This window comes from Stenella coeruleoalba (genome assembly GCF_951394435.1).
Source record: "Stenella coeruleoalba genome assembly, chromosome: 7".
NCBI classification, from domain to species: domain Eukaryota; kingdom Metazoa; phylum Chordata; class Mammalia; order Artiodactyla; family Delphinidae; genus Stenella; species Stenella coeruleoalba.
The window spans coordinates 41,185,413-41,212,024 of NC_137153.1; the positions used below are offsets into that span (position 1 = coordinate 41,185,413).

At 36.5% G+C, this 26,612-nt stretch overlaps 1 protein-coding gene across 3 annotated transcripts in view; it reads left to right on the forward strand.

Moving 5' to 3' along the window:
• The first annotated feature begins 531 nt into the window (after positions 1–531).
• The window catches only part of GKAP1 (G kinase anchoring protein 1), an 80,892-nt gene continuing 54,811 nt past the window's right edge, over positions 532–26,612 (forward strand). Inside the window, exons 1-6 of one of the 3 annotated variants that reach the window (XM_079927644.1) lie at positions 532–881; positions 1,329–1,462; positions 9,479–9,731; positions 12,297–12,440; positions 21,393–21,470; positions 24,199–24,322. In XM_079927644.1, the coding sequence (XP_079783770.1) occupies positions 9,522–9,731; positions 12,297–12,440; positions 21,393–21,470; positions 24,199–24,322 (556 nt within the window). In that variant the 5' untranslated portion in view covers positions 532–881; positions 1,329–1,462; positions 9,479–9,521. Of the gene's footprint in view, positions 882–1,085; positions 1,223–1,328; positions 1,463–9,478; positions 9,732–12,296; positions 12,441–21,392; positions 21,471–24,198; positions 24,323–26,612 lie in introns of those variants that run through there. The other 2 variants (XM_079927645.1, XM_079927646.1) reach the window with 2 other exon arrangements.

A 26,612-nucleotide genomic window follows, 5' to 3' on the forward strand; every position in this document is an offset into this window, starting at 1 on the left:
TACCTGATGTAGCACGAAGGGAGGTAACGTGAAAGTGCTGTAACTCTACAGAGAACTGAGCAATGTTCATTATTTTCCTTACAGAGAAATGATGCAGTCTTTCTATTCAAATCTTGTTTGCAGGACCAACCCTACTTCACTAACTGGAGGTCGAGCCCGGAGGGGCTGGGAATTCGGGCCCCCACGTTCCACTGGCCCTTTTCCACTGCAGGGCTCTCTAACTGCTCTCCGCGATTCAGGTGAAGCCGCCGAACTGCGGAGAAATAGCCTGGAGTCCTATTCTCTCGGGAGGCCTCCGTCCTTCCACCTACCCCGGGTAAGCCCTTCTCTTCCCGGTAACCCCGAAGACCGCGGCGCCGCCGCCTACGTGAGACGTTTGGACCCTGCCCGGCCCCCGTAGCTCCCCTTCTCCAGCAGGTGGGTCTGGTCCTTTCCCCCAACTCCGGGCGCTCACGTCACCCGCGAACCCCTACCCACGCGACAGCGCAGCAACCAACCTAGAAAATAAACAAACCCCCGCGCGCGGCGGCGGGCGCGTCAGGCCCCTCCCCCGCTCCGCCCCGCGGCTCTCAAGCCGCCCCCTCCGCCGGGACTTCCCTCCCGCCCTCAGCTCGCGGCCGCGTTTTCCCCGCCCCTCACCGCAGCCCGCAGCCGCGCTCCCCGCCGCGGTCCGCCCGGCCCGCCGCCCCGGGGCCCGTTAGTGCTCCGCGCCCGCTCGCGGGTCCGCCGTGCGACCCCCGCCCGGAGCGAGCCCGCCCCTGCCCCCCGACACTTGACCCAGCGCAGTCCCAACGCCCAGTGCGGCCGCCCCAGGAGCCGCGGAGCGGCGGCGGCGGGGGGAGGAGGGAGAGGAGGGCCGTGCCGGCGGCCGGGGAGGCCCGGTGAGTACGCGGAGGGCGGGCCGCCTCGCGGGGGACCGCTCCGGGGCCCCTGAGGCGGTGGTGGCGGCTCGGCCGCGCTGCTCCGTGCGCCCCAGTCTCGGCAGTTGGGGACTCGGCCTGAGGCGATGGGCCCCGCTGTCCGGAGCCGCTGGGCAGAGTGCGCGGGAGGGCCGCTCCTTGGGAAGGGCCGCGGCCCCGACGCTCGGCTCTGGTCTCGGGGGCGGCGGAGAGAGACCCACGCCGACCTCAGGCCCAGGCGCCCGGGCGGTGCCTGCGGCTCCCGAGACCCCGCGGGGGCCGGGGCCGGGGTCGACCGCGGTGTCTGGGCCGTCGAGTGACAGGTGCCGCCGCCCCCTCCCCGCCGCGGGCATCGCGCTCCCGCCCGGGGAGCCAGGCGCTCGGAAATTTCTGGAGCTTCGACCTGACTCGCTGTTTTCTCCCTTTCAGGTTTTGAAGCCGCTTCTCTGCCCGAGTTAGGTCTCGCCCAGCTCTGTTTCCTTCTGTATGTACTTTGCGCGAATAAGTTTTGGAGCATTGGTTAACAGCCTGTGGGTGAAATTTGGCTTTCATTCGTGAATGAGGTATAGTGAATTACTTTTTGAGTAAAGTGCTTCTCCTCCTCTCCGCTAACTATTGAAGAGTAAAAGGGAGAAGGATTTTGAATTTTGTTTGTTTTTTGTAGTTATTGTTTGGAACAAGCACTCTTCCAGAATTTTTGTCATCTCTAGCACTTAGGGTGCTTGGTAGATAATGAACAGTGATAAAAAATGACTTATTAAATTGTCTTTTCTCTCCGCCTTGTTTTAGATTTTTCATTCTTACCTTAGCTAGATTCTACAATTGAGTAGGTGCTATGGCTTTCATTAGAAGCACTAATGAAAGATCGTCTTTCCTCTACTGAAAAGCCAGTGAAATTTTCTCTGCACTGTTCATTACTATTTCTTTACGTAGTAAACGTGCTTGTGATTGTAACCTGAATCATCAGTTTAACAAATTTGACTTGCAGCCATAAGAATATTGAACTTTGTGGCAATTAAAAATTTTTTAAATCTTTAATCTGTGGAAACTTAGATTTTTTTTCTCAACAGGTTCATAACACTTAAGTTCTCATCAGTCAAATCGTAATTAATGGAAGATATTGTCATAAATGGTTACAACAAACTTATCTATAAGATAATCAGGTGGCTTCACTCTTTAAGAGTGAAGAACCCAGAAGTTGACCAAGAGATCACTGGGGCAAATGAAAATACATGTGCTTTATTTATAGGCGAATCCCTTAGGTCCTCAACTGGTACCTGCTTGTACTTTTTGCCTAGGTTTTTCAACCCACAGAAATTAGGTGATGCAGATTGGAGATGGGAGGCAGTATTTAACTATGAAGAAAAAAAATGGAATTTAGGGCATACCCATTAAGTTTATATGGTTTGTTTGCGTTAAGTTTGTTGCGAGCAAAGTTTTGGTATGCTCTTGGCACTTACTGGTTGTGAACCTTACTTTATAAGAAGCCAAAGTGAAAGATATTGTGTAGTTGTGTTATTTGAGGAACAGACGTGAAATAATATGATAAAAAATTTCACCAGGTATTAAGTCATTCATACTCAATGCCATTTCATTTTATGGTTTTTGTTTTTTTTTAATCTAAGCTACATTTCAGTGAGACCACACTAGTTGGTATCTACATGGTATTCACTTCTTTTTTCATCAGGCTTACTGGTCAATAGTGTTAATAGAAGATGACTATGATTACATTTTATAAAAGGGATATATTTGGTCTTGATTGAGGAGCTTATACATATACCAGTTTTGAAGTGCCCTAATTGTGGTTCCCTGGACCTGAGGTATGGCTACTCCTACCATCTTTCTTGACCTTAGAGAGATCATAGTCTAAAGGGATTACATCATAGTGGCACTGGTCCTCAGAACCTTAGTAGAGGAGCCCAAGAGGATCAGCTGTTTATAAATCCTTCTGCTTGCAGTTTAGGCTATTCATTTAAAAAAGTAGTTTACTTAAGCTCCTCGTGTATCCTAGTTCTTTTTAATCAATACTTTGAAACCAGTTGTGTTTCCTAAACAAATATGTTTCCTAAACAAAATTAGTTGTGGTGATAATCAGTTAGTAGAATGGCCCTTATAATGAAGCAACTTTGAACTGCTAATAATCACTGTTAACTCACATTTGCATTCTGGGAATTGAGGATTATCTCTAGTGCACTTTGCATTTTCTTTAGCTCCATTCTATTTTAGAGCTTGTCTTTGAATGCATAGATAGCTGTGTACTTGGGGAATGTAAATATTTTTTAAAAAAACAAATTCAATAAATGTATCTTCTGTGTGCCAGGTCCTGTGGTTTTGTTAGGGGTGGAAAGAAGAAGCTCTTGCCTTTCAGAATGTTGAAATCAGGATTATAAGGGGCTAGGCACAACAGTAAACAGATAATTTTAATTAAATCTATTCAGTAATAAAAGTAAATATAAACTACAGAAATATTACAAAGGAGGGAATGATTAAACAGGCAGGTCAGAGAAAGCGTTATAGAGATCCTAGCATCTGAGCAGGATTTTAAGGAACAAATACAAGTTGTAAGTGGAAGAGATGGAGGGCATTTTAGGCAAAAGGCACAGCAAAAAGATTTGAGCAAGTAAAACTAAATGTGTGGTCAGGAAATTTTAAGTAGTTTGTTTTGCTGGAGTACAAAATCTGAGGAAGGACAGTTGCTATAGAAAGCCCTAACATATGCTCTAATATTTAATAAGTAATTGGCTTTTCTAGTATTGGGTATATATAAAGTGGAGACTTCACTATAATTTGATTTTGCTGCGATTTTAAGTATAGAGGAATTAATAGTTTTTACTAATAGATTCATTAAGAAATTATAGAATGTTGCACTTATATGTGATGAGCTGCCTGCATATTTGTAAACTTATTTGTTTCTTATGCATTTGACCTGTAACATTTGTTTTCAAATTATCTTTCAAATTTTCTTTTGTCTTCCTTCAACTACTTAAATTAGCCTTTAAATTATTTTTTGAAAGGAGACTCAGGATTTCCCTGGTGGTCCAGTGGTTAAGACTCTGCAGGTTTGATCCCTGGTTGGGGAACTAAGATCCCATATGCTGCGGGGTGTGGCCAATATATAAATAAATAAATAAATAAAATAAAAGGAGACTCAAAGGGAAGAGGGAGAAACATAGAAAATAATCATTAAATTTCTGGACTAAAAACCTAATTTGTGTAGTATTTTAGTAATTTGTAACTGTTTAACATAGAGCACTAGCCACTGCACTCATAGACTGACCAATGTAGGTAGCTTAGTGGATGTCCACTGTATTTTTGTTTTGTGTATCTTAATTATGTCCTTGTTATTTAAGTGTATGTTTATAAATGAGCATTTATATATACTCAGGTATCTGGATTTTAAAGACCATGTGATGCATAAAGAAAGGGAAAATAACAGGGGGAGGGAGAAGAACTCTGAATCTATTTATCCAAGTATCTCTTAGGTATGACCGTAGGTGGAGATGCAGAAGTTTAGGACACGAGACCTCTAACCGTAGCCTCACAAGAATACTGACCCTAGCCTTTCCCTGAAATAGTATCTTTAAAAGTCTCATGTTTTTGTGGTCTGCTTATTTATCTCTTTTTCTCTTCAAGGTTTTAAAGCAGTTACAAATGAATTCCTGGATTGTATAACATGATTATCTTTTTGCAAATTCTGAAAAATCTGTTAATGAAGGCAATGTTCTCTTAAAAACATGCACCATAATCAGTCTTTGACAATTGCTTTGTGTCATTTATCTTCTCAATCACTAACATAAAAGAACCTGAGGCATGTCATTGTTAATTCTGACCTGTAGTTGCCCTTTTTAAGTTTTGACACAGGGCAGAAAAATCAATATTGCTTTGATTACATTATGTTTTTCTTTTTTGAATTTGGGTATAGATGACCATTTTTCCTTTTCACGATGAGAGTTTTTTCTTATAGAAGGAATATGGTTGTTACAGAATATTTGGGGAAATAGTGAAAACTATAGAAAGGAAAAGGAGTAGTCCCATGCATTTCCTCCTTTTGGTATGTAAATAAATAATACACATATTTACAAATTGGGGATTATTTTTATATTTTTATTCCCTTCTTTCATTTAAAATTTACATTTCCCCCCTCTTCCACCTCTGAAGTACTGGTTAGTGTATGGTATATAGATTTTTGACATAGTATACAGATTTCTCTCATGACTAATGAGGTAGTTGATGTGTTGGCTGTTTATTACTTTTTTTTTTTTTTTAAGTACAGCTTGAGTACAGATGATGAGCCCTTCCAGTTGTCCCATCTCCTTACTCCCTCAGCTGCTGAGTAGAGCTATTTTTGGCCTTTAGTATTTACTATTATGTAGAGTATAGTGCAGGTGGCTACCACTCTCCTATTCTACCTGTACCCCTTACCGAACAAGGGATCATTGGAGGTGAGCATTTACCCTTTCCATTTACCCTTTCATTAGTTAGAGAAAGTATTTTAACACATGGGTTGCTAAGATGTAGCATAGGTAGCTGCCTCAGAAAAATAATTATTTTGAGTGTTTATCACTGATTCTTTTCTCAGTTAACAGTATTTGTTCTGATGCTTTCTTTTCACTTTGTCTTTCTTTTATTCTTTTCATTCCTTCAGGAAATATTTATTGCTTGTGTGTGTCCACTGTATAAGAGATAGTCTCTACTGTGATTCTAGGGTTTCAGATAGATTGGTGTTTTCCTTATGCATTGTTAGGTATAATCTTTAGGTCTCTGACTCTTCAGTGGCCGACTGCTCAACCACAAATTCTCAATGCCTAAAAACTTTTTTCTTTTCATTTCAAAGAAAAAAAATTTCTGTGAGCTTTGGAGAGATATTTAGAACACCTGTGAACATTTCACTCATGCAGAACAATCCAAATATGAAATTCACAGTTTTGATATCAGTCCTGAAATGGAGAGGAAATGTATTTGTGTAAGCCATCAGTGATGATAAGGTTAGATTATATTGCAGTAGCAACCCGAAAACCTCAGCAGCTTAAAGCAGCAAAGTTGCTTTCTTGCTCAAGCTACATATCCATTACAGGTTAGTAAGGAGATTTTGTTCATTGTAGTTTTAGACTCCATCAGACTTGACTCTAGGAGGCTTCATCTCAGCATACACTTCCACAATAACAGAAGCAGAGAAAAGAGAACACGGTGAACCATGTTCTGGCTTTTAAAGCTTTTTAAAGCTTATATTTCACTGGTAGTCACATGGCCAGCCTGCATTCAACATGAGAGTGATACGCAATTCTCTTTCAGGGAGGGGCGGTGAATATTTGTGAACAGCTATCATATGCAATTTATAGTTGCGACAGTTAAAATTAAATACAGTAGTTGTAGAACAACTGTGTAGGATTAGTGTACCTAAAGTGGTCAAAGCTACTAAAACTTACAGGATTTTAACATGGCATGTTGAAGTTGAAGCAGAATTAATGTTTTCCTTAATATTTTTGAGTCTGGAATTTCCTTTTCATTTTGTAATATTTTCTTCCTTATAGTAACTTACAAAGCCTTAATTCTCATGTCTGTGGGAAAGATTTAAGCCTAAAAATACGTCATAATTTTAATGGTGTGATGTCATCTCTGTATGTTGTGGTATTTTATCTTAATCTGTATGCTTCTGAACATAGGAGCAGTAGGTATGAATGTGGTATTGTGATAAAAATACTTTGATTTCATAACTATTAGATGACATCTTCAAATCTCAGTTCTTCTTTTGATTTTTTTCATTGTTTAACAAAAAATTGAAAGATTTCCAAATAATTTTCTAGATTCTTAGGTTAAGATGGAAGATTGAACGTATGCTTCTCATTTTTGTTCCCTCCTGAAAACATGCAAACTGTAGTGTGTGGTTAGCTTTCAAAATGGACCTCAGTGATCCTCACCTCTTAGTATTCACACTTTCACACAGTCCCTTCCCCACAATGAATAGGGTGGACCTGTGTAAACAGTAGCATATTGTGGAAATAACAGTAGCTAGTTCAGATATGAGCGCTGTGGCTCAAGACAGACATGATAAAACTATAAAGAAAAACAAAGTAATAAGTAACAAATCAGAATAATAATTATCTCTGGACAGAGTGGGAGTTGGGGGGTTGCTATTGGGGAGAGGCATGGGGTGGGTTAACATTTTGTTAATCTTAGTGCTAGGTACTTGGAGTGTTCCTTTTTTTAAAAAAACTTAATAGTTTATTCAGTTATGTACTCAATACATTTCAAAATAAACAAGTTTCTCAGTTTCACAACTTATTAAGAGAATCTGTTTCTTTTGAATTGAGAGAGTACTTAGTCTTCTAGTAGTTACAAGGCTGCTTACTTAGAAATTGCAGAGTAAGGTTCAGCAAATCTAGTTTCAGGTCCTGACTTTGCCAGTAACTTGCAGAATGACCTAACCAGTCTAAGTACCAGTTGCCTCATCTGTAAAAAAGGATTTGGGTTAGATATTACTAGAGGACCTTTTTTGTAAAAAGTTTTTTTTAATTGGTGTATAGTTGATTTACAATGTTGTGTTAGTTTCTGGTGTACAGCAAAGTGATTCAGTTTTTTATGTACATATATTTTACTAGAGGACCTTTGCAATCCTGTCTTAAGTTTAAAAGGCTCTTAAAAAGCTGAAAGGTACCAACAAGGGATTAATTTCCAAAATATACAAACAGCTCATATAGCTTAACATAAAAAAAAACCCAATCAAAAAATAGGCAGAAGGCCTAAATAGACATTTCTTCAAAGAAGACATACAGATGGCCAACAGGCTCATAAAGATGCTCAGTATTGCTAACTATTAGGGAAATGCAAATCTAAACTGCAGTGAGGTATCACCTCACACCAGTCAGAATGGCCATCATTAAAAAGTACAAATGATAAATGCTGGGGAGGCTGTGGAGAAAAGGGAACCCTCCTGCACTGTTGGTGGGAATGTAAATTGGGGCAGCCGCTATGGAGAACAGTATGGAGGCTCCTGAAAAAACTAAAAATAGAGTTGCCATATGATTCAGCAATCCCACTCCTAGGCATATATCTGGAGAAAACTCTAATTCAAAAAGATACATGCAACCCAATGTTCGTATCAGCGCTATTTACAATAACCAAAACATGGAAGCAACCTAAATATCGACAGATGAATGGTTAAAGAAGATGTATATACATACAATGGAATATTACTCAGCCATAAAAAAATGAAATAATGCCATTTGCAGCAACATGGATGGACCTACATATGATCATATTAAGTGAAGTAAATCAGAGAAACTCAAGTATCATGATATCACATATGTGGAATCTAAAAAAATGATACAAATAAACTTATTTACAAAACAAATAGATTCACAGACATAGAAAACAAACTTACACTTACCAAGGGGGGATAGTGGGGGGAGATAAATTAGGAGTTTGGGATTAACATATACACACTACTATATATAAAATAGGTAAACAACAAGCACCTGCTGTATAGCAGAGGGAACTATAATCACTGTCTTGTAATAACCTATGATGGAAAAGAATCTGAAAAAGAATATATATGTATATATATATATAAATAACTGAATCACTTTGCTGTACACTTGAAACTAACACAACATTGTAAATTAACTATACTTCAATAAAAGAAAAAAAAGCTAAGAGAGGTAGGGGGCACTGAGACTAGTGAACTAAAAGATAATGGTGGAAGGTGATTTTGAAAAGTTTCCTTTGGTTGAGAGAATTTAAGTTCTCTATTTTGCTGTCACTTCTCTAGAATCAAACTCAAGCAGAATTTGTACACGGTAAGAATGTTCTTTGTTTCCTACTCCTTTTTTCCTGTCTTGGAAGTTGGGGATAAGTATGTAGTTGGACCAATGGTCTCTGTGTGCGGTGAAAAATGATATTCTTACTCTTCCATTGTAAACCATATTGATTTAGGATGTTCTCCATAAATACGTATATATTAATCAGATTTAGGATATTCTTCATATATATGTATATATTAGGATATTCTCCATAATTATGTAAATATACAGCAGTGTATTTAAAAGAAAGAGGAAAGGGCTTCCCTGGTGGCGCAGTGGTTGAGAGTCCACCTGCCGATGCAGGGGGCACGGGTTCGTACCCCGGTCCAGGAAGATCCCACATACCGCGGAGCGGCTGGGCCCGTGAGCCATGGCCGCTGAGCCTGCGCGTCCGGAGCCTGTGCTCCTCAACGGGAGAGGCCACAACAGTGAGAGGCCCACGTACTGCAAAAAAAAAAAAAAAGAGAAAGAGGAAAATCATTAATTTTTGGAAACTGTATATGGAAAATCAATACATTGTATTGGTGGTATTCTTGCAATAATTGTGAAATCTCAGTATATCATTTTTCTTTTTTATATTATACAATCTTACGTTGTTTACTTAAGTTTAAAAAGTATGTTTCTACCAGTAGAACTGTGTGTACGAATCCAACTGTTAACTAAATTCAGTGTCAGGAGAAGTGTATGTGTGTGTGTGTGTGTATATATATATATTTGTTCTAAAATCTGAAACAAATTCTACTGTGTTTATTCATTTTCCTCCTTTCTCCCTTCCCACAGGAATTATTCTTGACAGAAGTATTTTAAAAGAAAAATCCTTACAATGGCCTCAGCAGTACTTAGTTCTGTTCCCACTACTGCTTCTCGTTTTGCCTTGTTGCAAGTGGATAGTGGCAGTGGTTCTGATTCTGAGCCTGGAAAAGGCAAAGGTCGGAATACTGGAAAGTCTCAAACAAATAAATCAACTACAAATGAGAAGAAAAGAGAGAAAAGAAGAAAAAAGAAGGAACAGCAACAGAGTGAAGCAAATGAGGTAGCAATTATAATTATTCATGTCTGCTTTCCCAGTAGGTTGTATGCATCATGAGCGTAGATACTATCTTGTTGACCTATGTATCCACAGTTCCTGGTCCATAGGTACTTGGTAAATATGACTTGAATGAATGGATATAAATTTGTGTGTATTTGAAGTCAGATGTAATGAACATATTTTAAATTGCCTTTTTTTTTTGTCTACGGAAGCTTATGTGCTCATTCCAAGACGTTTCTGAAAAACAAAGTCTTAAAAGGAAACAAAGGTCATTTGTAAATATAACTAGAGATATAAGAAATTAATATTTTGGTATGTGTTTTCTGTATACATATATAAGTTTACTTGAATATATAGATACATTCATATATACATTCATATTTTACTTAAATGAAAATGAGACTATATAATAGACTTTCATATCTGGCTTTTTAAAAATTAGCATGAGCAGGTTTCCATGAGTAAATAAAGATCTACATTATTTTATCCACATTATTTAAAATTATGTGGCTTTGTCATAGTTTACTTAATCAGATTGTTGTGATAAACATTTAGGTTGTTTCCTTTTTTTTTTTTTTACTGTTATAGACAGTAATCCTATGACTAGACAATAAGCCTATGACTAACCTTGAACATTTATGCATTTGATGGTCATCTGTTTCTTAAGGGTAGTAAACAGGCCCTTCTCCCCTAGACATGCCTAGCATGAGTTACGTGACCAACATTTAATGCGCCCATTTATTTTTAAAAGAAACATTGAAAAACACCTCTAGTCTGTGTCTGTCTGTGTTTTAACAGAAGAAGCAGTTAGATATTACGGACTTTTCTCAATATCATTTAATGAGAGAAGTAGTAAAAGTGTTTTTTTCCCCCTATATTCATTTTATAATATCCCAAGACTTAGAAAAAGCCTTTTCAATTTATTTCCATCACCATTGCTTTCTAAGTATCTCTTTAAAATGCTGCCACACAGAGAGTCACTTTAAAAGACATTTTTCTCACCATACAACCTTTCAGAAGTCCAGTCTTACAGAACTTTTGATTGCCCACCATTTTCTTTTTTTTTCTTTTTTTTCTTTTTTTTTTTGCGGTACGCGGGCCTCCCACTGTTGTGGCCTCTCCCGTTGCGGAGCACAGGCTCTGGACGCGCAGGCTCAGCGGCCATGGCTCACGGGCCCAGCCGCTCCGCGGCATGTGGGATCTTCCCAGACCGGGGCACGAACCTGAGTCCCCTGCATCGGCAGGCGGACTCTCAACCACTGCACCACCAGGGAAGCCCCCATTTTCTTTTTGGTATTAGATGTGGGGAACAAAAAATAAGGTAATAGTGGGGTTTACATTACATTACTGAGAATGAGCCTGAGGATCCTCCCTTCCCACTTCCACAGCTATAGTTCTGTCAGTCTACTTTCTGTAATAAATAAGTAGTGTACCTGCCATGGCTTTGTCTCTAGCAGCATCCCCTCTACTCTGTCTTTTCCACAGCAGAAAACAGCTGCTTAAAGTGATGTTTGTATCTCATCACTCTTGCAGAACAGTGTATTGATTATCAGTTAAATTGTTGATCCTTGATTTAAAGCCTCTTCATTGGTTTCCTAGGGCTGCTGTAACAAAGTACCACAAACCAGGTGGCTTAAAACAACAGAAATTTATTCTCTTAACAGTTCTAGAGGCTGGAAGTTCTAACCATGGTGTCAGCGGGGCCAGGCGCTCTCTGAGACTGAGTAGACTCCCTCCTTGCCTCATCCTAGTTTCTTATGGTAGCTGTCAGTCCTTGATGTTCCTTGGCTAGTGGCTGCATCTTTCCAGTCTGCCTCTTCTGTTACATGGTGTTCTCTTTGTGTATCTTTGTCTATACGCTTCATTGGATTAGGGCCCACCCTAATTCAGTATAACCTTAATCTTAACTTGATTATATTTGCAAAGATCCTATTTCCAAATAAGGTCACATTCACAGAGAGCAAGGGTTAGGCCTACAACATATGTTTTGAGAGAATACATTTTAATCCATAGTAACCTCTCAGTATTTTTCTCCCTGTTTCAACCTCTGTGGCTAAGATTTTTCTTATTGTTGGGAGTGGCTTGGCCAGTACAGTTTTAGTTCATTATGTTACTTTGTGGACTAGGCCCTGTATTTTTCAGGACTAGCAAAATAGTTGTTAGAGTTCCTTAAGCTATCTTCTCTCACTATTTAAACTTTTAAATTTATAAGCTATTAAACTTTAATCTTATTGAACGCTATTGTTTTGCATTTTAAAAGCATACTTGTTATCCTGTTCTCTACTCCTATAAACTTCCCTTTAGAAAAGCAGACTCATTAAAATGGTGGTATAGTAGAGTATAATCCATTCTCACTTATTAATCATTTCATCGAGAAATCCACCAAAATTATCTCAAATACTGGTGAAATTAGCATTCTACAAAGACTACAAAAAATTCAAATAGTGACTTTGTGAGTTAGCATAATGAGTATTTAGAAGTATAAAAATATTGATTTCTTAACTTCCAAAATAATCATTTGTATCTCAGGATTGGTAAACTGAATTTAATTTTTTGTTTGTTTCGTAGCTTAGGAATCTTGCTTTTAAGAAAATTCCCCAGAAATCCTCCCATGGCATTTGTAATGCTCAGCATGAGCTATCATTACCAAACCCAGTACAGAAGGATTCACGGGAAGAAAATTGGCAAGAGTGGAGACAAAGAGATGAGCAGGTACAACTAAGTAAATCAAATTGTTTTGCTTTGGTTTTCAGTGCATTTTTGCATTTTTAAGATAGCAGTGCATCTGACCATGACACCACTGTTCTGAGGAGCATTTTATATTGGATTAACTCCCATGTGTTTGCTACTTTTTATAAGAGGTTCTGGTTTTTATCTACTAGGAAAGCAGATTGACACATATTATATTTGTTAGTTTTGGCAATTTCAAGCAGTTATTTTCTGAGTTTTAAATTCATCTGCCTTTTTACAAATGAGGGAGAGATAGGGAAGGGAGAAAAACAGGATTAAATTATTTCAAGTAAAAAAACCACATTTGTAAGACCAGAGGTCTCTTATTAAAAATACTCAGTGAAATCATTAGAGAAGTGCAAATCAAAACTACAATGAGGTATCACCTCACACCAGTCAAAATATCTACAAACAATAAATGCTGGAGAGGGTGTAGAGAAAAGGGGACCCTCTTGCACTGTTGGTGGGAATGTAAATTGATACAGCCACTATGGAGAACAGTATGGAGGTTCCTTAAAAACTAAAAATAGAACTACCGTACGACCCAGCAATCCCACTGCTGGGCATATACCCTGAGAAAACCATAATTCAAAAGGAGTCATGTACCACAATGTTCATTGCAGCTCTATTTACAATAGCCAGGACATGGAAGCAACCTAAGTGTCCATCGACCGATGAATGGACAAAGATGTGGCACATATATACAATGGAATATTACTCAGCCATAAAAAACTTGAGTTATTTGTAGTGAGGTGAATGGACCTAGAGGCTCACACAGAGTGAAGTAAGTCAGAAAGAGAAAAACAAATACCGTATGCTCACACATATATATGGAATCAAAAAAAAAAAATGGTTCTGAAGAACCTAGAGGCAGGACAGGAATAAAGACACAGACGTAGAGAATGTACTTGAGGATATGGGGAGGGGGAAGGGTAAGCTGGGACTAAGTGAGAGAGTGGCATGGACAGATATACACTACCAAATGTAAAATAGATAGCTAGTGGGAAGCAGTGCATAGCACAGAGAGATCAGCTCGATGCTTTGTGTCCACCTAGAGGGGTGGGATAGGGAAGGTGGGAGGGAGACGCAAGAGGAAGGACATATGGGGATATATGTATATGTATAGCTGATTCACTTTGTTATAAAGCAGAAACTAACACACCATTGTAAAGCAATTATACTCCAATAAAGATGTTAAAAAAAAATACTCAGTGACAGTTTTACTTAAAGAAAGAAAGACTTTGAGGGGAAACTTTTCCTTTTCAACCTTGTTGTAAAATAGTTTATGACGTTTGTTTTTTTTAGCCTATTTACACGATGTTTTGTTCTTTTATGCCTCTATTAAATAAATGTCATTAATAACCAAATCAAAGAGATAATTTAATAAAACCAATCAATTTCTTTTTGTGTGTGTGGTATCCAGGGAAATAACACACTAAGCCTGGAGTGTACTCTAGGAGGTGCTGTATGTATGGGAAATGAATAGTTATTTTCTTATCTGTTAAACTGCCATTTGATCTGTTGGGAATAGGTATTGTTTTAGCAGATGTTTGGCTTAATGGAGTGGCTATACCTATCATGCTTGGGTTACCAGTTTTAAAAGAATTAGACTAGGGACTTCCCTGGTGGTGCAGTGATTAAGACTGCCTGCCAATTCAGGGGACACGGGTTCGATCCCTGGTCCAGGAAGATCCCACATGCTGTGGAACAACTAAGCCCGTGTGCCACAACTACTGAGCCTGTGCTCTAGAGCCCACGAGCCACAACTACTGAGGCTGCGTGCCACAGCTACTGAAGCCCACATGCCTAGAGCCTGTGCTCCACAACAAGAGGAGCCACCGCAATGAGAAGCCCGCACACTGCAATGAAGAGTAGCCCCTGCTCGCCACAACTAGAGAAAGTCTGTGTGCAGCAACAGAGACCCAACGCAGCCAATAAATAAGTAGACTATACTAAACTCTGCTCTTAACATAAACTATGTTAATTATAACATTTTCTATAGAATTTTGTAGTGCCTCGGGCTCATCTTTACGAGCATCAGTTATTACACTAGGGCTGTGCAAAAATGATATTTCCGAGCATTGGTTAACTGGATAAATCATCTTGTATTATTCTAGAGGGGTTATTTGATTCTTTTTTCCTTCTACAGCATTCATTATAACAATTTTTTTTCTGGTTTACAAGTATTATTAACGTAATGATCTACTTGTTTAGACAGTAATAGAATTTGCTAGTGTCTTCACCAGAGAGAATTTCTCCCAGTGGCCCAAGAGGCACTGGAAAATTAATAAAGGAAAACTACTCAATTTTGCACCAAAATAAATGCCACGTAATAGGGGAACTTAAGCACAGATATTTGATTGCCCTTCTTCCTGCTGCCATTGATTGCTGCCAAAATGACCAGGTAATTATGAGAAGGAAATAGTCAACTTGGCCCCAACCCTATATAAAAATATCATCCAAGGCTGAGGAACTTAGAGGAATTTCTGCTGGATATACTATTGATGGGTCACTTAGGAAAACCTGGTACCTTATTTGGAAGTCTCACTTGTAGGAAAATAATCAAGGTCATGAGAAGTAAAGTAGCTCTTGGGATAATTACAGTGACAAGTGAAGAAGAGATAAGGGCAAGCTTTGGGACTGATGGACAGTATACCATCTGGAATCTATTTTACTGTGTGGAATAATAGATTTTAAAAGTAGGGACCAGACAGTGACTGTACTAGGCAGAAGGTATACAGTTGTGGTGGGTGTTCTCCCTCACACAGGGAAACAACACTATGAGAAACTCCATGTGTTGAGGGCTGAGCCAGTCAAAAAGCTGGATATAGAAATCCTGTCTGTTATGTGGCTGCTTATTGTAAACACAAAAGAGAAATGCTAAGACAGAGTTTACTACTCCTAAATTATCAAAGTGATAATGTAAATTTACATTGGCTAAGCCTCAGCATAAAATCTGAGAGCTGGCATTAAACAGCAACAAGATAGACAGTAAAGAAACATCCACTCCACTTACTTAGAAGCAAACACTGGATCTTAGTTGATCTCATGCCAGCTGAAGAAAAGTTTCTGCCACATAAAAGGAGAAGAACATTGTACTTAATGTCCAAAGTGAAAGTGTACTTTGAAAAAGATTTGCTACGGGGAACAGAGAAATTGATTTTAGACAGCACCTATTTTTTGATTTAATAAAAACTAAGGAGCTAGAACATTTTGTAAAAGTCAAGGTGTTGGTAATGTTATATAAAAAGGTGAAATAATAGACTAAGATGAAAAATTGGGTAAGAGAAATTGAAAGGGAGATGAGCAGAATACAGAATTTCTTTGCAGAGATGTATACATCAAAGGAGGTATAGTGGGTAGATTTTATGTGATACATAAAATATGTGAATTATATCTCAGTAAAGGTGTTTAAAAAAAGTAGAATAGGCCATGACTTTGATTGTTTTCAGAATTTTTAACATTTTTTTAAAATATTGAATCAAGATCAAGAGACATATTGTTCACCATTACTTGTTGCCTGGGAATAAATCTCAGTGTAGATGTTGTTCAGGTATAACCTCTTATATTTGTGGTAGTGCATTGATAATACTGATTCCAGTATTACCTTTTTAAAATTTTACATCATGGCTCAAACATAATGAATGAATAGAAAAGTCTCTTCTCGTGGATATTCAGTGATAAATAGATCAAATTTTATTGTGTATTTCTTACTCCTGTTGTATTGATTCAGACTCCACATATCACTGGTTTTGTCCAACTCTGAAGTTGAATATCTGCTAGCATGTGCATAGTTAATTGTTTTTTCACACTGTAGCCTCTAGTACATCTATCTGATAAAGGCATTTTGCCAATAGTTTGTTCTGTTTTTTGTTTGTGAGTGTGATATTTCTCATTAACCTTGTGGCTGGTATAATAAGTCTATTGTTGATAGTTTGACTTGCACCTGGTTTTACTATAAGCAGTGCTCTTTGTTTTTTTGGCTTTTTCTTTAGCAACAAAATTCATCACTTTTGTTCTGGAAAGCATTACTTGGTACTTGTTCTGTTCTGGAAAGACTCATACAGGTCATTGTGCCTTGGAAGTGAAACAAAAACTATAATGTCTTTAGGCCACTGGTCTGACCATGTTTCATAGCAGGAAGCTAGGAACAAATAGATTGATGACTCAATAAATTGAAATTTCAAATATTCACTATGTTAATTTTCTATTTATAATTTTCCTTTTCATTTGCTTATGTGACAATCACTCTTGTGCTGACACATGCAGATTTATATTCTGTATTCACTGTATTAGAGTCTTCTTCATTTTAAAATTTATGTGTTTTTATAAGTTGCATTATTTACTATTTTCATTACTACTTTTAATCCTTCAGTGAATCATTGAACCATTTTTATTACTTTGAGATATAATTAAAGCATACAACTTAAAAAATGTAAACAGCACTCAAAAGATACGAAGATGCATTAATTGAGATGAACAAAACCTGATCATTAGTATGAACACGTAGATACAGTTTTTGTAGAATATTTACAACCTTTAAAATCATAATGTTCAGGCTTCCCTGGTGGCGCAGTGGTTGAGAGTCCGCCTGCTGATGCAGGGGACATGGGTTCGTGCCCCGGTCCGGGAAGATCCCACATGCCGCAGAGCGGCTGGGCCCGTGAGCCATGGCCGCTGAGCTTGCGTGTCCGGAGCCTGTGCTCCGCAATGGGAGAGGCCACAACAGTGAGAGGCCTGCGTACCGCAAAAAAAAAAAAAAAAAAAAAAAAATCATAATGTTCAATAAGACTACTGGAAGATTTTCTGGGAAATGATTCTGCTTTCCAAATTAGTGAAGGTATATGTTCCACACTTTGAAAATCACTGAGTTAGAGGACCAGAAGGCGCTACTGCTACTGTGGCTAAGCACTTGGCTGCAAGTGTTAGATGTCCTCAGAATGTTGCTGTGTGTTGTTTTACAATAACCCTGTTCCCCTGAGAAATGAAGATTAATTCTTCATTTGGGATTTGTTTTGCTTGGATTTAAAGTGGGTAAAATTTTTATGGTACTTTAATTTACAAATTTTTAAAAATCTAGTTACAAAATATTTACTGTCCTTCTCATTTTTCGTTGGTTCTTCATACTCTTTAACTGATCATAAACCCTTGAGCTATAGGTTTATTTATTTAAATAGAAAAAAAATGTTTTACTACTAGATGGGGATAGGAGGCAATGAAGGAAGCCAGGAGGAAGGGGATCTGAAGTACTCCATCTTGGGCACATGTAAGTATCTTCTCCAATCCTGTAGGCATTTTAGTGCCTACTATTTCCTCTTTTTCTTCCTTTCCTCCTCGTCCCATAAGTACAAAGAAAATGATGAGGAATTCTCAATTTGCAAACTTAACATATAAGATACTTTTTAAAAATCATGGTTATATTGCATTTTCATGTCCAGTGCCTGTCTTTCAGGCACAGACTCTTTTTTTTTTCCTTCCCAGTTCTACCTCTACATGTACTGATTAATTACATTGACAGTAGTCTTATGATTAACTAATTCTCTAATTAAGGCATGTTTAGGGAATTTGGAATCATGTTTTCTTTCTCTTTCCTGGTATTGTAGTCTTGTGTTACCTTTCTCCCTGTTATCTGGAGTAAAAAATCCTATCTTTGATTCATTCTTCATATTTAATCAGTGTTCTGAAACTTGGTCATTCTTTGGTGAGAAATAGCCTTCTTTGTTTCCTGCATTGCTATGTTCAGGTCCAGGTTCCTGTATGCTGAGGCTACAGTGGTTTAGCCAGACCCATTGATTCTAAGTTCTCATTCTTCTAATATGACAGTTTATTTCTTTAAAATTACTCTTATCAGTTTTCCTCTTTCATCTATCCTGAATCCATAATTTTTAGGGAGTGTCTGGAACCTAATTTTACCCTACCTAAGCAATCTTATTTTCTACTATTCTCCAGCATAGAGAAGGGGAATTCTAATTTATTGTGTGTAACTCTTGTGCCAGGTAGGCACTGTGCTAGGTACTTGACATATATTATAGCTTAAAATTTTCAAAACTACACTGCAAGGTTGATATTTCTATTTCCTTTTTATTTATGAAGAAACTGAGATTCACAGAAGTTACATAACTTGCCCCAGATCACAGCTAGAATGGGTGGAATAGAAATTTAAAGTATCCACCTGTGTGATCTTCCAAATCCTGGGTTTTTTCCACATCTCTCTTGTATTGCATAGAATTTATCTTTTATCATGTATCCCATAATATATATATTCTTAATATCACACTTTTTGTTCACGTGACTCTTTCCTCCTAAAATTCTTCCATTCATTTTGCTACCTATCCAAATTATATCTCTCCTTTAAGGACCAACTTAGTTTCTTTTCTGTATGCTTCTTTGAATTCTATTTCTTGTTTACGTATTTTCTGTCAACTTTTGTAGCACTTTTAATATCTTACTCTATTTTCTGTATGTCATGTGTGTTAGTTTTTTATTCCCAACTGGAGTAGAAATTCTTTGAGGGCAAAAGCCAAATTTTTGCTGCTACTTTAAAGGACTAGAGGCAAAGTACATAGAGGGTTCTCTGTGAATCCTTATAGGCTAAACGGTCATATGGTGACATTTGGGAAGTTTTTCCTAGTTTTCAAAGAGTTAAACTGAAATTTAAATCATTTTTGCCTAATTGTATTTCCTTGTATATTAGTTTTTGTTAATAATTAAAAGGTAAATGTAAGCTTTAAACTGCTGTATTTAGAATCAAATGCTTGGGAGAGGCGTATTTTTAACTTTTAAAAGGTCCATTTCATTCAGTTTTTATCATTTTCTTAGAATCAGCTGTCTTAATATCTAAGTTACTTGAGATAGTTTGAAAAAAAAAATAATCGCATCTTGCAAGACTCCCAACTTTGTCTCCTCTTCTGCCCACTAATTTATTTTTGGAATATCAGTCAGAATATGTGACATATTGGAAATAATCTTAAATGTGTTTTCTGTAAATGTTAAATGTCATTAATATGGATTAAAAGCTTAGTGGTAAATTTAACCAACTTTTCTCAGAATAAACTTAAGTAGTTTTGTCACTTTTTCTATGTTGGAATGACTGCTATGCTCTAATTATATTGAAGTATTTTGTACTCAGATTGCTTTGAGTTTTGGTGGAGAAATTGATGTAAACTTCCTTTTTTGTGTAACACTAACATGAATCCACTTCCTTTTTACCTTTTAACTGTATATTGTTTTTTAATATACATTTATATAATAAAGTATTTAAAAGGTTAACCTTTTAAAAAAGATTACTTTTTCCTGATTGTTACTAATTTGGATTGAATTAATTCTTCAGTTCTTTTCAGTTACTCCATAGAAAAAGTATGTACAGTTTACTTGGGGCTTAACCAGAATTTCGAGTGCTATATGCCCTTATTTACCATTTTAATTCTAACTATTTTTCTCTGAGTTAGATTAATTTTTTTCTGTGATGAACCTATTTTTCCCCCCTCTTTTTGTTGTCTTAGTATAGGATTGGATGAAATGCTTTGACTAGAAGTAAAAGATTTATTAGTTCATGGTGTCCAGTGTTAACATTTTTCTACTTTTTAAGGTGTCCTTTTGAAACAGATGACTTCTTTTTGGAATCGGTTTCTGTTTTAGTTTAGTTTTTTTTTTTAAATTGTTAAACAACAGAAACAATTCTGAATAACTTTGGCAAAAAATAATTTGACAAAAGGATACTGAGTGATTCACAGATTTGAATTAAAAACTAAACAATGAGACCTTGGGAAAGATGGAAATAAAGGAATTCTGGGGTGCTCAGAGGCATGAACTAGTACACTCACTTTTAGAGGCTATCATCAGCTGATTGAACCCCACTTACTTTGTGTTCTCAAATTTTAGTTCCTAGGAGAACAAAAAAGAGTTAGGTCCTTTGCTCCCATCCTGTTGTTGGTGATACCATATACATATTTGTGTGGGTGTGGTAGTGGGTGGTATATAAAATTAGGTGATTGGCTGTCTTGCTAGAATCCTAGGACACTGGATTGAATTGTAGTTATTCAAAGAAATAAAGGAAGGGATTATGGACAGACAAAAACAAGCGATGCCTACTAAATTTATGCTTTTATTATACAGTATGCATAGGTCAACACATACATGTAAACAAATCCAGGATGTTTACATGTGGCAGCTATCCTATTCAGCTGCAGATATACCTTATCCCCCAAGGTAGACAACCCAAAGCCCCATCCAACCACTGTACCAATTCTGTTTGGCAATTAGGAAAAGTAATTCTTAGAGAGTAATTTGATTGGAGGGTGGCAGAAGCTAGATTATGAGAAGTTAAGGTGAGATTGAGTGGTGAGAAAGAGGAACCAAAAGATACAGATCACAAAGAATCATTTTATTATAGTGTTAGAGGAGTTTAAAGGTAGGGAAGTCATACAAAAGGAATAAAAAGATAGCAGTAAAAAGATGCACTACAATTTTTCTGTAACATCAGGCATATACCAGGACAATTGGTCCCTTATTTAAAGGTTCTATACCTGTGAATTAGTCTGTATTAAGTAAATGGTATGTTTTATAATGCTTACTGAGTTCTCAATATTCTTATATTTTTGAGTAATAATCACTGTTATATTTTCTGTGTCCAAAACTAGATACCATCTTTAACATCTATTACAGTGTCAATTCCTTTGTGAGATTTTGTTTTGTTACAGTAAAAAGATTATGTATTATACAACAGATAATTGACAATGAGAAAGTAAAAATATCAAAATAGTAAGTTTTTGCTTTGGTATCTTCTATAAAACACAGTTCTCTACTTTGGCATGGGTAGATAACTTTGGAGAACCCAGACTGTTTATTGAAGTATTTGTTTTCTTATCCTGTATATATTGTCGTGTTGTATAATGCTATTATCTGTTTATCGTTAAACTTTCTTTTTATTTTTAGCTGACATCTGAAATGTTTGAAGCAGATCTTGAGAAGGCATTGTTGCTAAGTAAATTAGAATATGAAGAACACAAAAAGGTATTTACACATTTATGGATTTAGATGTTTTAGGTTTAAGTGGTCAAAAGTTAGAACCACCCTTCCTGAATTTTGTATAAAAGTTCTTTAAAGTTTGTCCTAAAAATTTATCCTTGTGACAAAGTAATTAACATAAAGTTTTCATGAGATTTCTCCTCAAGTTCTTAGAGATAACAGAAACACAAACACTAAGCTTTGTCCGGTGATTTGGAATGTTCAGTTAAGAAATTTCTCCAAGATGAAGGGGAGAGAGGAAATGAGGCTAATAGCAGATGATTTATTTTAACTTATTTTAAATGAACCTAGAAAATAGTTAAATTTTAAAAATTTAAGTAACTGTGAGTACAGGGGCATCCATTAAGAGACCCTCTGCTAGAGATACACTGCTAATTAACTGAAGTAAATAGAAGGACATTTCTGATAATTTGGCCTTGTGAATTCAGCATTTATCACTAAGCTTTGATATTGGGCTGTGTGTTGAAATGCATTCTACAGCTTGTAACTGTAGGGACATTTGCACAAAAAGTAGTGTTTGTTTCCATTTTCTATGTTTAAATCGAGCATTTATATCATCTCCATATTATTTAACATTTTAGTCCTTTATATATATTGGGAATTTTTTTTGGTCTGTAAAGTTTATTCAACTTGTGATTACTCAGTGGTTGATCATAAATGGCCTCTGGTCATGCTTAAGGGCCTTTATACTATGTACACTAGCTTCTTCGCTCAAGAGGAAGGGAGGAGAGGAATTAACATTTACAGTAGATGAGTTTGCTATTTATTTATAGCTCAAGGGAAGAGGATGAAGATTGCTGTTAGACTGGACTTGGTACACTATATGTGTTAGTTTCATTTTCCATGTCCCTATTCCTTTTATCCAGAATTATCAAGAATAACTGTAATCCTTGTTGTTACGTGTGTAAACAGACAAAGATAAAGACATGGTCCAAGCTGTTGAGTTCAGTGGAAGGAGACACACCCATAATTGTAGTGTATTGAGAGATTTTATGTTTTCAGTGCAGTGGGAATTCAGGAAGATAGAAGAATTTTCTGTGCTTTTGATGGGGGTGGGTTTTAGGAAAGGATTCTTTTTATTTGATAAATTTGAATGTTACCATTTGTAAATTTAAGGTGTACAGTGTGTTACTTTGATACATTTATATATCGTAATATGATTGCCAGTGAAGCAATATTCATCATATTACAGCATTGTAGTATAGTATTATTGACTATATTCATTATATTGTACATTGGATCTCTATGGTTTATTTATTACTCATTATAAGTTTGTATACTTAAAACACCATACCCCCATCCCCATCCCCATCCCCTGGTAACCACCATTTTACTCATTTTATTTTAACAGGTTTGACTTTTTTTTTTTTTTTAAAGATTCCACATATAAGTGATATCATACTGTACTTGTCTTCCTCCGTCTAACTTATCTCGCTTAGCATAATGTACTCAAGGTCTATCCATGTTGTCACAAATGACAGGATATCTTAGGAAAGCGTTTTTAAAGTGGAGTCTTACTCAATGTATTAGAAGTTCAGCAGTAGGCAAGAGAAAGTAGGCATTCTCAGGGAAGGAGTAACAAGTACATAAGACATGTACACATGAAAGAGTAGCGTTTTGAAAAACTATAATTTACGGACCTAGAGTTGCTGGAGATACTGCTACCAGAATAGAATATAAAGAACCTCATGTACAGGCTAAGGAGGTTGAGTTTTATACATTTGTTGGCAGAGAGCTATTGAATATTTTTAACTTTCAGATTGATTTCAGGTTTTCATTTTAGAAACTTATGCCATAACAGTGTAGAAGATGAATGGAGGGGCTAAAATTAGAGAGTGTTGCAGTGTCAAGCTAGAGAAGATAGGGGAAGTGACAGAAGGTATGAATAAATGAGAATAGATTTAAGAGATCTTTAGGAGATAAACTCAACAAGACCTAGGGACTAATTTGCATATGAAGTGTATAGGAAGAATAAGCAAGGATGACTGAGGTTTCTAACCTAGACAGTTGTGTAGATGATGGTGGCATTAAGCAAGGTACTTACTAGAAGATCAAGCAGGGAAGGCAGGGTGAACATATTTAGTTTGCAGATGTTTATTGAACATTCTGTTTGAGTTGTCTGTACATACACAAGTTATCAGGTAGAACTTTAAATTTTGAGTTTGAGGAACAACAGGTATAAAGCATGAGAAGAATGGGTTAAGAATGGAATAATGGTAAACAGCGGCTGCATTTTTAAGAATATAGTTGGGGAAAGAGAAACCAGTGAAGGAGACTTAAGAATAGTCAGAAGTGTATTGAGAAAACCAAGAGATGCTTGAAAACATAATGTCTTTGGGTTTGGCATTGAAGAGAAGGTTGACTTTAATTTTAGTGTCAGAGACTAGCAGAATCCAGATTTCAGTGTGGTTAAGAAAGGAAATTGACTGTAGATTATTGTGTTAAGTTTGGTCCTGAAATGAAGAAGAGGGTGGCAACTAGGAGTTACAGACCAAGGAATACCTTTTTATTTTTATTTTAGTGTTTAAGAGGGAAGAGATTGAATGTATAAATAAACAGGTGTCTTTTTATACGGTTTGGCTAGCCTATGTTTTGATTTTCTTATTTGCCTCTTATCTTTAAAAAATAAAACTTTAAGAAACATATTGCCCATTGGTTAGTTGATTTTACTAGTGTTAAACCAAGCTTAATTATTGTTGGTAATTTTTTTTAGGAATATGAAAATGCTGAAAATGCATCAGCTCAGTCAAGGGTTATGAATAAAAAAGACAAAAGAAAGACTCATCAGGGAAAAGACAAACCTCTCCCAATATCACTAAAAAAGTTTCAATCTGAAGGTAATATACGTATGAAATCTATTACACTAGAGAAGCTATTCTTAGTCCTTGTATAATTTCATTTTAAGTACCTCTCTAATTTTTAAAATAAGTAAAGATTGTTTTATTAATATGTTACTTAGAATGTAAAAAATGTAAACCTGCTTGAAAATAAACTATTTCGGGGTTAAAGTAATTTAAAATCAGTCATTAAAACCTCATAAAATTTCAATAAGAATTTGTCTTTATGTAATTCTGAATTTGTTCCTTTTCTAAAACTCACTGAAAATAAAAATTGATATTTGTAGTTTTTGAGTCATCTTGAAACATATTGTCCTTATACATAAATTGATTTGGCTTACACTAGACCAGGAATGGTATTTTCAGATTTCATCCATTATTGGTCAACCTCTTCAAGTTATCTGGAACTATATCTTAGAAAATTAAAATGTAAATTTTTAGAATGAGACTTATTACCAGAAATCTCTTTATAATATCATTTGTATTGGTTTTATTGAACAAAGAAGACAGAAGGAAATTATACCATCCACTGAACTTTCGAAGACAGAGCACAAAGCACATTATTTTTGAATTGGGAAATGGTGAAAACTCTAAGTCTGTGCTGTATAATATGGTAACTACTATTTGTAGTTTGTGTGGCAATTTAAAGATAAGTTAATTAAAATGAACTAAAATTTAAAATTCCTTAGTTGCATTAGCCACATTTGGTGCTCAGTAGCCACATGTAACTAGTAGCTTCAATGTTAGACAGCACGGGTATAGAACATTACTGTCATCACAGAAAATTTTAATGAAGAGTGCTGTGCTTATACCAATCAGAATAGTTGCTAACCGGATAAACAACAAGGTCCTACTGTATAGCGCAAGGAACTATATTCAAAAAGGAAAAGGAATAGTTGCTGACCAAATGAACACCTGTTTCTTCATTGACCAAGAAGTCAGTTTGACTCATGAATTTAAGCTTAATACGTTGGGCATTTGTTCCATGAGGATTAATAAGACCGTAGCAATAATCTAAAAAAAAACCAAAACCCCAAAATACTTTGTTTTCAGAAAGAAGCCTACCTGTGAAGTTAGGAATAAATTTAGAGGATCGTATTTTCATTTAAGGATGAGGAAACGTTTCCCTATAGTCTGCTTCTCTAAGTTGCTTTGTTTCGGGGTTAAAAAGAACAGATATATGTTAAATTTCCAACTTTAGTAAGAAAGATTTTAATATAAGAATTATGTCATTAAAAACTAGGCAGAGACATGAAAAGAATGCTTTTTAAAACTTCTTTATTTTTCATATGTTTAAGTACTATGTAAATTTATTAGATGCATTGAGAAAAACATTAGTATGATAATGTTAAAGGGAAGCTGTACAACTATTTCAAAGCATGATTAACACAGTCATAGTACTTCCCTGGGTTTCGGGCATCACATTGTATACTAAGTAGAACGTGCTAGAAGAATGACTGGATAACCCACCAGGATTTGGTAGTTTGACCTGAAACACGTGATTTTGACATTTACTGGGTTTATGGACTCTATTCTGATCAACAGATGCTTTAGAGAACTGGACCAGCTTTTAGATTCTCAAATAGATTTCTCATAAGAAGCTATGCTATTAAATTATTTTTAGTCCTTGAGAATGGAAAATTTCTGCTGTGCACGAGAAGCATTGTTAAATATTAGATATCCTGATCATCTCCAATTTAAGAACACTTGCTACCTATTTGTACTTTAGTTCAACCTTATATCTGTGTGGATTCCCTATGTCTTCCTTGTAATCACTTCCCAGAAATACTGTTGTTACTAAGTCAATGATGTGTTTAATTTGGATATAGTTATGCCATCTTTTTTGTATTCATTTATAAACATACATTAATTTTTAGGATTTTTTTCACAGTATTATCAAATCACTATGATATGTATTTTTAAAATTAAAAAAAAACTAGGTAACAGTTTTGAAGGACACAAATTACTATTCTACCTTTTATTCCACAAAGGCAGTGATCTGTACAGTTTTTACAGTAACAGTACCTTGTGATTGATTTTAGACATACTTACCTCCCTGCAAGTTCTCCCCCCCCAAAATTATGTGAAACCACAAATCTAAAGTATATGGGATTCAAATGTTTAAAATTTAATAATACACCTTGGTATGGGTGGCATTTACTGGGATAGAAGTCTTTTAAGCTGAGCAAATTAGTAATTATATGGTAAATTTTAACATCGTATCCCTAGAAAAGTAAATCCTGATGTGAGTCCCAGACAACCCCCAAATGTCTTCTGTAACTCTTATTAT